At 31.8% G+C, this 12,436-nt stretch overlaps 1 protein-coding gene across 2 annotated transcripts in view; it reads left to right on the top strand.

Moving 5' to 3' along the window:
* The window catches only part of LOC140443820 (major facilitator superfamily domain-containing protein 12-like), a 46,847-nt gene that overhangs the window by 29,361 nt on the left and 5,050 nt on the right, over window positions 1–12,436 (top strand). For both annotated transcript variants that reach the window (XM_072535285.1, XM_072535286.1), the window contains 2 exons: window positions 1,117–1,307; window positions 5,186–5,381. In XM_072535285.1, the coding sequence (XP_072391386.1) occupies window positions 1,117–1,307; window positions 5,186–5,381 (387 nt within the window). The remainder of the gene's footprint in view (window positions 1–1,116; window positions 1,308–5,185; window positions 5,382–12,436) is intronic.

The raw sequence follows: 12,436 nt of genomic DNA, 5'->3' as shown, positions 1-12,436 counted from the left end.
TGAAGAAGGCTTTGGCTCATAACGAGCTGTAATGCCGCTGATGAATGACTCTTATTGGTAAAAATCGGCATCCACAAACTTCTAACTAAATTTATGAATATACATGTGCTTTTTTATATGTGCAATTAACCTTATAATGTAACTTAGCTTCTTGGATAAATAAAAATGGATATCTAAATCTACACCAGTTTTATTCATTATAAATTATTTACCAAGTCGCATATGATACGGCCTTCACATTCTTATTTTCTTATATGGTGGCCCAAAAACTATTTGAAATTGGACAGCTCTGATCCACAGGATTAAAAGTTCCTTACGGTAAGGGACGAGCGTCCCTTACCGGAATATACCACATATTGGAAGTGATAACGGGTTTTTATAAGAGTTTTAAAAAAACAGAAGACTATCATGAAGATATAAACAGTGATGTTTTTAAAGAATATTTTCGTCAGATGATAGAACTGTTACCAAAAGGTTCGGTTGCAGTAATGGATAACGCTAGTTATTATTCCCGTCAAATTGAACGTCTGCCAAATACTTCCGGTAGAAACAGGATATTATGAAATGGCTAACAGACAGAAACATTAGTTTTCCAGAAATATCTGTAAAAATTGAATTGCTACAAATTGTTAAATTAAATAAGCCTCCAGTATGTTATGCAGTAGATGAACTTGCAAAAACACAATGTTATTGATGTTGTGCGTCTTCCACTGCCGACTAAACCATATTGAACTGATTTGGAAATAAGTTGTTATTGAACTTACTATTGGGAATAAGTGAGAATATCTTTGATATTCTTTGATATTCTCACTTATTCTCACGACGGATGAGAAAGTACTGGTTAGAACCAGTGGAAGAGAAAAGCGGAGGCTTATGGTTACAATGAATAGAATATGATCTATAGAATAATAATAGAATAGTTATTATCTGAAATAGTTGTTACTGTTTCTGTTTTATATATTCTAAATCTTTCGTAATTCATATTGGAGTCCTAAGGACAACCTAATTCGTATTAGGTTTAACATGGAAGTTTAATCTGAATTTGAAAGGCAATTACCTTATCTGTCTTTACCTTCTTATGTTTTTTGATAGTTAAATGAGATAATTAATTTTTAGGAAATAGCTCTTCTAATTATCTTCCTCGGGTTACTATCATCGATGTTGTTCTACTGTGGATTATTGGGTAGCTATGAAGAAGAATATGAGCCATTATTAAGAGATGAAACTGTTCAAATGGAGATGACTGAGCTGGACAAACCGACAAAACATTTTTTAAAACAAACTCTTATATATTGTGTTTCTGTTATGTAAGTATTTAAAATGCAGCAAAAAAATAAATGACTAATGATTTTAATAAATTCTTAATACAAATACGGGGTTATAACTTTCGAGGGCATCAGGTTCTCTGTTGCGTTCAACTGTCTTCTAGATAGATTGGTAACTGATGTGTTGTTTGCATTATGTCTTGTCAGGTTATTGTATTTGTTCTTTCTGATGTTTTCGAAAAAGTTGTTAAATTTGTTAATGTGTTTGGCTCTTTGTCTGTTGTATGTGTTCGTGTAGACTATGTATGTGCAATGTGTTATTCTATCAAAATCAGAATTTCTTATTTTATAATATGGAGAGTTTTCAATACTTACAATTTTCTGTTTTAAACCTGAGTTGGAATCATCATTTCAAAGAAATGGAAAAACTCTCTGATTACCTATACTCCTTATTCAGAGCGCTTAATATTAATACAAATTAAAGAACGACATACCTTAATAAGTCTTATTCAAGTCTATGCGCCAACAGCAGATAAAGATGACAATGAAATAGAACAATTCTACAACGATTTAGAAGAAATGCTGAAAACAATAAAAAAGCAACACATTAACATAAAAATGGGCGATCTTAATGCCAAGGTGGGTCAAGGTAAGGTAGGAGAACAAGTAGGAAACTATGGACTTGGAAACAGAAATGACAGAGGAGATCGATTGATTCAATTTTGCCAAAGCGAAGACTTCGTAATAACAAACACCCTTTTCAAATTATCTCCTCAACGGTTATATACATGGACATCTCCACAACATACCAAAGAAAAAATAGTGAGAAATCAAATAGACTACATTATGATAGCCAGGAGGTATCGTAATGCTGTTAAATGTACTAAGACGTACCCAGGAGCTGATATAGACTCAGATCACAATCCGGTAGTTACTGTGATAGAGGCGAGACCAAAAAAGATTAGAAGACCACACAGAAAGGCACTAGATTTAAATAAACTTAGAAACAAAAATATACGTCAAGAAACAGGAGAAGAAATAAATGAAAACCTCCGTTCAGTGCATCAACAAATTAACGATACAAATAACGTTAACCAATAATTAAAGTACATAAATACAGCTATACAAACAACAGGAAAGAAACATCTTACAAAAACAACATCAAATAATAAGCGGTGGATGACACAAGATATACTAGACTTGATGGAACAAAGAAGAAAGATGAAGAATTACCTTGAAAAATACAAAGAAATAAACAAACACATAAAAAAGAGAATAAAAGAAGCCAAAGAGGCGTGGATTAAAGAACAGTGTGAAGAAATGGAAATCTAGGAGAAAAAGTACAATGCGTTCGATATGCACAAAAAAGTAAAAGAGATAACAGGAAGCATAAAGAAATGCCAAATAGGTAAACTTAAAGACAAAGATGGAAATCTTATTGTAGATCTAGAGAATAAAATAAAAAGATGGACAGAATACCTGAATGAATTATTTGAAGACGATAGAAACAACTTAACTCAGATAATCAATGCAACTGGGCCAGACATATTGAAAGAAGAAGTAGAATATGCAATAAGAAACGCTAAAAATGGAAAAGCAAATGGACCTGATGAAATTCCTACAGAACTGTTGAAGCTTATTAATGATAAATCCGTAACCATAATATTACATCTATTCAATACAATATACAGTACTGGTATAATACCTCAAGAATGGTTGCTGTCTACGTTTGTCACCATACCGAAGAAAACTAAGGCAATGCAATGTTCAGATCATTGAACAATCTCCTTCATGAGTCATCTGATTAAAATATTTCTTAGAGTCATCCACAACCGAATCTATCAAAAGTTAGATATCGATATTAACGATACACAGATGGGATTCAGAAAAGGATTAGGTACAAGAGAAGCTCTCTTTGCCTTAAACGTCCTAACACAGAGATGTCTAGATGTTAACCAAGAGGTACATGCCTGCTTTATAAACTTTGAAAAGGCCTTTAACAAAGTACGCTACAATAAACTCAAAGAAATCATGGAGGGTAAGAACATCGACACCAGAGACATACAAATAATATTAAATCTGTACTGGAATCAGCGAGCTAATATAAAAATAGAAGACCAAACATCGGACGAAATAGAAATACGTAGAGGAGTACGACAGGGTTGTATAGTGTCACCGCTCTTGTTTAATATCTACAGCGAACAAATATGCCAAGAAGCTCTCTCACATGCAAACGAAGGGATAATAGTCAATGGAGAAGTTATCAATAACATTCGATATGCTGACGATACTGTGATAATGGCAAGAACAGCGGAAGATCTACATCATCTAGTTGAAAGTATGAATGAGATATGTAATAACTACGGCATAAGGATGAACTTCAAAAAAACCAAATATATGACCTTCAGTAAGAATCCAATACATGACACTAGTATCGCAATAAACGGTACCCATCTAGAAAAAGTAAGCGAATACAAATACTTGGGAACCCTCATCAATGAAACAGGTGACCAAAATCACGAGATAAAAAGATGTGTTGAAATTGCCAGGTCTACCTTTATAAAAATGAAAAAATTATTTTGTAATCATGATATTAGTATTCAGCTACGAACTAGAATGATAAAATGCTATGTATTCAGTACTTTGCTTTACGGTGTTGAGGCATGGACTCTTAAACAGAGGAATGTTAAAAATCTTGAAAGCTTTGAGATGTGGTGCTACCGCCGTATACTAAAAATAAGTTGGGTGGATAAAATTACAAATGAATAGGTAATATGCAGAATAAATAACGATCCTGAAGTTATACTGAATATAAAAAAGAGAAAACTTGAATACTTAGGCTACCTAATGAGAGGACAAAAGTACACATTCCTACAAAATATAATGCAAAAAAAATGCAGGCCGTAGAAGAATGTCCTGGATGAGAAATTTAAGAGAGTGGTTTGGCTGTACCACTAACGAATTATTCAAAACAGCAGTAAATAAAATTAGAATCGCCCTAATGATATCCAATCTCCGATAGGAGAGGAAATCAAAGAAGAAGAAGAAAGGCTATGTGTAAAATTCTGTCCCCCATATGAACATAATATTTAACTTATTTATTATTTGACCACAACAAAATAGTTTCAGAACCTTTTTAAACAACAGGTATGGGCCCAGTGTTAATAAAGATTTTAGGAAGTTAGACTCGCTTTACAAGAAATTGGCTCATGCAAAGAATTCCATTCAATTCGATGCTAGGTAGGTGAAGTGATGGTGCTATGTTTGTTAAAGGTTCTACCAGCTTGACCAATGAAAGTTTCTGTTAATGGTTTCCCACGAAAAATTCAATTCGTGAAGCGATTCGATTCCGCAATCGAGTTCTACTGATGCCCAGTACAACATCATCTTGCAATGCGGCATGAATTTTTGAAATTGTTGGAATTTTCTTGGCAAAATAAAAAGAATGAACCTTTCTTTGGAACATCCTGTGTACTTTGCACCCATTTCCACAATACTGTATACAGAGCACGTACGATTATCGTGTTGTAATGTTTTGAAAACATTTAATATGCTGATCTTTTCGTTGACCGAGAACGCAATGAGCTTTAGCCATTTTGCTGGAGAAAATCCGCCATGATGCCGTTACGAAAATCTACCAACGAGTATTTGAGATTTCCGAAGATTCAATATATATATATATATATATATATATATATATATATATATATATATATATATATATATATATATATATATATATATATGTACGGTGTTTACAACATTTGGAAGTTCTCCACTTTAAAAGTAATTAAATAATTGCATTAGAAAGTAATTAAATAATTGCTCATGCACATTAAGTAATTTTAAATTTAAATTTTTTAAAATTAAATTTTTTAAATTTAAGTAAATTTTAAAGAAGTAATTCTTTTTTCTTTTAGGTACATGTGTTCCAGATTATTTACAACTTTAAATTTGATTTATATGCCTCTTTACATAGAAGAACGAGGTATGTTAAATGATATGGAAAAGGAAAGAATGAGGCAGAGCATTGCCAGTATTCCTTTAACGTCTTATATAGCGTCGTTTCTAACATCTCTATTTCTCAAATTTCGTGTTGGTGTTGTTGGAGATAAGGTAAACACTATTGTTATTTAACACTTATGTCTCCAGATAAAATGTCGAATATTTTCTTATTTTCCTTTCCAACCTTTACTGCTAGAGAGTGTTTTTGTCGACCAATTTGATAAAGATTCTATTTCATATTTTACATCTGTGCTATTGTTCTGTTGATCTTTTTTTGGTACTGTATTCATTTGCTCAATAGAAAATGATGACTATTTCCTACTGTACAAAAAGGGGGTTCATATATGTGAAGTATGAGAACTGTATCAAATAGTGCTAGTTCAAAATAATTATCAGAGGTAGTAAAGGGTTATACAGATAATAGCCAAATCAAGTTTATAAAAAGTCTTACCAATACTGCTGTTACACACACACTCGCGGTATTTACAAGCTTTCACTTGCGGTTGTTCCTTGTACGAGGGAGCTGTCTTTACCAGTTTCTAAACACGTGTCTCGCGGTGCTAACACTAAGATCAAGAGATAGAGCACATTTGGGTTTGTTGTCTCTAAGATTCAAAAGAGGATTCGCGGATATTTTTCGCATAACTATCGGGGCGGGGGAGAGAGAGAGAGAGAGAGAGAGAGAGAGAGAATGTCTGTTACTATCGGCAGTCAACAGTCAAGTACGTCTGTTGCTAGCGGCAGTTAACATTCGAGAGAGAGAGTGCGTCTGTTGCTACCGAAAGTCAACAGTCAAAAGAGCACTTCTGTTGCTAGTGGCAGTCAACAGTCGAGAGAGAGTCGTTTTCGTTTGCTATTTTAAAACTGTCTGTATTTCTAAAGGAGTGGGGTTGAAGTGAGAGTAGGAAGGGTTGAAGTAGGGTAATGATTTTCAAATTGAGGTAGAGAATGACAGGAAATAATACAGCGAAAAATATGACATGGTTTTTCACATGTGAAAAATTGAACATCTACGTTTATTGAGTTTAAAGATCTGATGTCAATGAAGAAGAAGAAGAAGTTTATTGATTCAAATAGGGAAAGCCCTAATACATACAAAATTAATCAATTTATAACATTCATATATGATAAAAATAACAATTACACTTAAAATATAGTATCTACACTTATTAAAAAATACAAAACAATAATATATAACATAAAACATGACAACAAAACAACTACCTAACTATTGGTGCTTTTAATATGGTCCATTAATTTGCTTTTAAACATTTGTATAGATGAGCAACTTTTAACTGTTTGAGGAAGCTTATTAAAAAGATCAAAACCCTTAAACAACAAAGAGGTTCTTGAAGCCGTCCTTTTTGTTTTCACAATGTGTAAATTGCAGTTACCTCCAGTAGGGTAATTGTGAATATCACAATTCCGTGTAATAAACTCACAAAAGTAAGCAGGGGCCAAATTATTTAAAATTTTATAAATGAACAACATTGTAAGGTAAAAGACCCTTTGTTGAACTAAAACCTACTGCAGCATGCTAAGCATTGTTGCTATAGGTGTATATCTGTTTCCACCAATAATGATTCTCATTCCACGATTTTGTAATTTTTGCAAGAGAAAAATAACTGACGAGCAAAAATCGAAGTGAGGTTGAATAATCGCATTAAAAACTGTAATTTTAGTTGCAGTTGACAAATTTTTAGATATTCTTGAAAAAAAGTATAATTTTTTAGAAATCTTTTTTAATAGGTAATTAAAATGATCATTAAAAGACAATAAATTATCCAATTTAAAACCAAGGTACTTAATTGTTGTAATGATTTCTATTTTGTCATTGTCAATTTAAAGATTAATAGTATTAATATCAATATTTGAGTATTTGTATTTCGTTGTTATTATCATAGCCTTTGTCTTTAACACATTTAACTTTAGTTTGTTAATCTTTAAATATTTATTAACAGACTGCAATGCTGAGTTCATTTTAGATACAGCATTTTCTAAGTTTGAATCAAAACATGCAAGTAGGGTGTCATCTGCATACAAATTAAAGAAATCACATTTAACAAACAAGTTTATATCATTTAAATACAATATAAATAAAAGGGGTCCTAAGACACTACCTTGAGGTACCCCAATATTAACACTAATTGCAGAAGAAGTAATATCATCAATCCTCACTTGTTGCTTTCTATTCAATAAGTAATCTTTAAACCATTCAAGAACATTTCCTCCAATACCATAGCCTTCTAATTTAGTGAGAAGTATATTACGATCAATAGTTTCAAACGCTCTTTTTAAATCAAGGAATACTACTACTACACAATTATTATTGTCCAATTCAGACCTGAATTTACAAAGTGAAAGTTGCAGTGCAGTTTCACATGAATACCTTTTACGAAAACCTGACTGAGTATTCATTAAGATTTCATTTTTATCAATGTGATCCATGACTTGATCATATACTACCAATTCTAATAATTTCTCAATGGGCGGAAGTATATTTATAGGTCTTAATTCATCCGCCTTAATAGTATTATTAACTTTTGGTATTGGAACAACTGTACTGATTTTTAATAAATCTGGAATTTTTGATGATCTAAGAGAAGTATTTATAAAATTTAAGATAACGTGACCACAAGTTACAAAAAACTCTTTTAATATTTTGGAGTTCAGTATTTCATTAATGTTACTTCTATTATCTGACGACTTAACCATGACTGCCAAGTCGCTCAGTGACAGTAACCGAAATTCATGTATACTAGGATACAAATTCTGATTATCATAACTCCATAGTTCTTCAGAGTCGATAGTTTCAACAATTTGCTGAATACTAGAGACGAAATACTCACCAAACTGACGCACCATTTCAACTTTGTCACTCAGAATGCATAACTGATTCTGAACCTTAAATTCAATGCGATAAGGGAATTTTTGACAATTATTGTTAATTAGTGTTTTTAGCATTTTCCACATAAGTCTAGAGTTATTTTTATACCTATCGATTTTATCAAAATAATATTGTTCTTTTTTTGCTTTTAACATATTAACTACTACATTTCTTGCTCTTTTAAAATCCTCCCATTTGGCATTTCTATCATTTATGTTAGCAGTTTTAAAAGCTTTGTATAATTTGTCCCTAATTTTAATTTTACTATTAACTTCGTTATCAAACCATGGTATGTTACTTTTGATCTGACATGTTTGAATAGGTGCTATTTTATTTATGACAGACTGACTGTTTGATAAAATTTCATTGTAAATAGTATTGACATCAGTACAATCTAAATCCCACTCACAAGAAAGTAAATTCATTTGGATTTGATATATTTTTTCCTCGTTCAGACATCTGTAACGTTTACTAGATACATTAAAATTTTGAAAGCTATTACTAAAACTGACCGATATTATTAAATGATCACTCAACTTGGGAGTTGAATGAACAAAACAACTAACCAGATCATTATTAACAAGAACATAATCAATTAAGGTTTCACTAAAATTCGTAATTCTAGTAGGTTCTGTTACTAACTGCTTAATGCCACATTGTAAAAACATTGCTTTAATTTTCTGAGTGTAGAAGCTAGTACTTAAAAAATCCAAATTAAAATCACCAACTAAAATACAATTGACATTACTCTTAAATAATTCATCAAAAATATGCTCTAAGTTATCTAAAAATACTGCATCAGAACTAGAAGGTGAATGATACATGCCACCCAAAACAATCTTGTAAGAACCAATATCTACTTTAATAAATTTACACCAAAAATTATCTTCTTTAACAAAAGTTTTAGCGGCAGTACACTTAAGGTTATCCTGAACATATAGCACAACACCCCCTGTAGATCGTTTAGATGAATTGCAGCGTATCACCTTATACCCACACAAAGCAATTTCAGAATCTTCAATTTCACTTGTAACTCGAGCTTCGCTAACCACTATTATTTTAATTTTAGGACAATAACACAGCAGACTTAACTTGATTTGATCCATTTTGTTTAACAAGCTCTGTGCATTTAAATATAAAACATCAATATTAAATAATATACTAGGGCTACTTACTAGTTTTTTTGAGACAAAATTACGTCTTTTTTCACTATTGTAGGCTTATTATTAATGAATTTGATTGTTTTAGAATTATCACCTTTCTTAACCATATCATCTAATTGTAATTTGATTTTCTTGAAATACTCTTGCTGGGCTTTTGTTTGATCAAGGGAAATTCTGACATCGGGCACTTTAATTATTTATTATGGTAGTAGTTTTCTATTAACAATATAATATATTTTTTATTTTTTTCCTTTGCCCTTTTTAAATGGATATGTGCATTGGCTTGGGATTGAAGAATTTAGTTTTTTTAGTTCTTAGACGATTTAATAAACATAAATTCAGCATAAGGTCTTCATTATCATCCAGGTAATCCTCATTCAAACCGGCCATAAGGTCTCGTTACATAATTATTTGATTGTCTGATGAGAGGTTCTCAATAATTTCCTGAAGTTGATCATGGAGAGTTTCACTTTGTTTTTTGTTTAAAATCTTCTGGAATCTATAGCGCCACAATGTATAATCTAAGGGTGTCGGTTTTTATTCTCACGATGATAATCCTTTCTGAAACATTTTTGCAGACTTCTATTTTATCTTGATATTTTCGTTGGATTAGTATATTTTACCAACTTTTGCTGTTCCCTTTTTCAGTATACTAAACGATAAATTCCAAATTGATGTATTTTTTCCATTCCCTTTCTTTGTAGTCTCTTGTATTGTATATACACATATGCGCTCTTCTTATCGTATCTAGTATTAAATGATTTAATTTCCACGTTATGTACCTTCTTTCTTTTCGTGGTTTTTTTCTTAACATGGGTCATCATTATGTAGACTGTCTTAATCCAAAGCTACTGGCCTGGCTTAACGGCGGAAGTTGCCATCTGTGGCCTGTAGGCATGTCAGTATTTATCTGTTATTTGCTAACATTTGACGTTAGGTTTATATCACCAATACTTGGTCGACAGACTTTATTCAAATAGCATATTATATGAATATGCAACTTAGATCTTTGTAAATCAACTACAATAACCGGTTAACAACAAAATGGCTTCAAAAAAAGCTTGAAGAGAATTTTTTATTTTCTTATGTCAGTAAATTCCAGCTACCCAGAAATTTGAGGTAACTGAAACTGGGTAGTGTATTTTTATATTTTTAACAATGTAGAAAGCTTTGAGGTAACTGGAACGTTTTGTAAAGTATCAGATATACTCGTTAAATTTTCATTAAAATATCTTTAAAAAAAAGGGGATAAACTAAAGATGTTCCTAGTCCCGAGTAGAATAAAAAACGCTCCTAAATAGAACAAAAAAAAAACAACGCTTTATTCAAAATAGGTAAATACATTACCTTACCATACATGATCCCATTTTATTATTTTGTTCAGGCTCATAGATCACTTGTATTACCTATATCTGCTTCGTCATATGCTAAAATATCGGGTTTTTCTGGCTAACGCCAAGCAAACATCCCACTTTTTGTCATGGGAGATATTTTTTACTTCCCATACTTTTTCAGAATACAGTTTCGTATTGTAGATCACAAGTACAAAATCGTCCTTCCTCCACGACAGTCATGATATTTTCTGCACTCTCATCTGACATCAGTTCTATAGAATCTTCTTATTGATTTGACTTTTACCTTTCGTCGATTTTATTATTTTGTTTATATTCATTTTGAGTTTTTTCTCTTTCGCAGAATCTGTATTTTCGTTAGAGTTCAATAATTCTGCTTTTTTCTTAGCCTTCTTTCTGCTCAGACTTTCTTCTTATCTTCTTTTTTTTTTATTTTTAAGTTTTTTATTTTCCTCTTCTAGTTTCTTTTTTTTTTCTCTTTGGAGGTGTCGGAGATTACGAATTTCTTTTTCCTTTTTAGTAAGTCAATCAACAGATTTTCAAAAGTATTTAGACAAATATTGCTCTGTGAACAATATTTGTCTAAGTGTCAGTATTTGTAGAGTGTTTGAAGGTACAGGTTTACTATCTACAAGTAAAACTTGACTTGCATTTTGCAGATATTTGTTTTCAGGCATTAACTCATTGCTGCTTGCTGTTTCCACTGTATGTGTTTGCTGTTCTTTACTATCGAAATCTTTCGTTTGGAGAATTGTCCCATTTTCATCGTTTTCATTAGTGTCTTGCCCTGTAGTTTCAATAACCACCTCATTTTTTTTTTCTCTAATGTGGTTGTTGTATGTGTCAAGATCTTGTTGTGAAGATATAGTTTTGGAGACTTTTGATGGATCTAGTTTACCTGTATCTAAATTATAGTTACCTGTTGCTTGAAATCCATTTATAATGTTATTTTTAGGCATTTCCGAAAATTCCTTATTAAGGAGATGTGTAAATTCAAGTTTAGGAATTTTTGTTTGCCATTTGAAAAGATTTTTATCTTATGTTCCTTTCATGCTAATTTTAAAATACATATAGCATTATCTAGAGCTTCCTGGTCACACGAAATATGGATTGTATGTCCATATACAATAATTAAAAGGATCGGGCGTTTATTTGGTATGTGTGGCAAAAAACATTTTCTGAACCAATTTGCACATATTGAGGTTGTCATTCATCCCTTATACGAAGCGGCTATAGCAATTTTATCGAGCGATTACTGTTTTTCAGACATCATCCACTCGATAACATTTTTTTTTTAAATCTTTAACACAGACAATTTTTGGCCTGATGGTGAGCAACATACTAATAGAGTGATAGTTTTTCTGCCACACGTTGATATAGTCTTTGTAGCTTTCGTACCCACTACTCCAAGAATTTTTATTTTTGAAGGGTCACTATAGAAGGATGCCTCATCGCCGTTAAATATTTATTCGGGTCGATTCTGTAACTTCAGGCTTACAAAAGTTTCTTCCAGAAGATCAAAGAAACAGTAAATTGTCCAAGAGTTTTCTTGCCATTTTCTAGCAATCTCTATCTCTTAAGCTTGTTTTAGAGATAACTTATTTCTTTAGTGTTTAGTTGCACCGTATACACTGAAGAACTAGAAATCTTTAGGTCATGCTTGCGCAGTAACTTATTAATTTTGGTTAGAGCCATAGTGAGTAGTATGTTTAGGTACTACAAGCACCTTTTTGAAAATTTGACGTCATCAGACTCGATGTTTAT

This window comes from Diabrotica undecimpunctata, chromosome 6 (genome assembly GCF_040954645.1).
Source record: "Diabrotica undecimpunctata isolate CICGRU chromosome 6, icDiaUnde3, whole genome shotgun sequence".
Classification (NCBI taxonomy): domain Eukaryota; kingdom Metazoa; phylum Arthropoda; class Insecta; order Coleoptera; family Chrysomelidae; genus Diabrotica; species Diabrotica undecimpunctata.
This window is presented reverse-complemented; position numbering and strand designations above follow the sequence as displayed.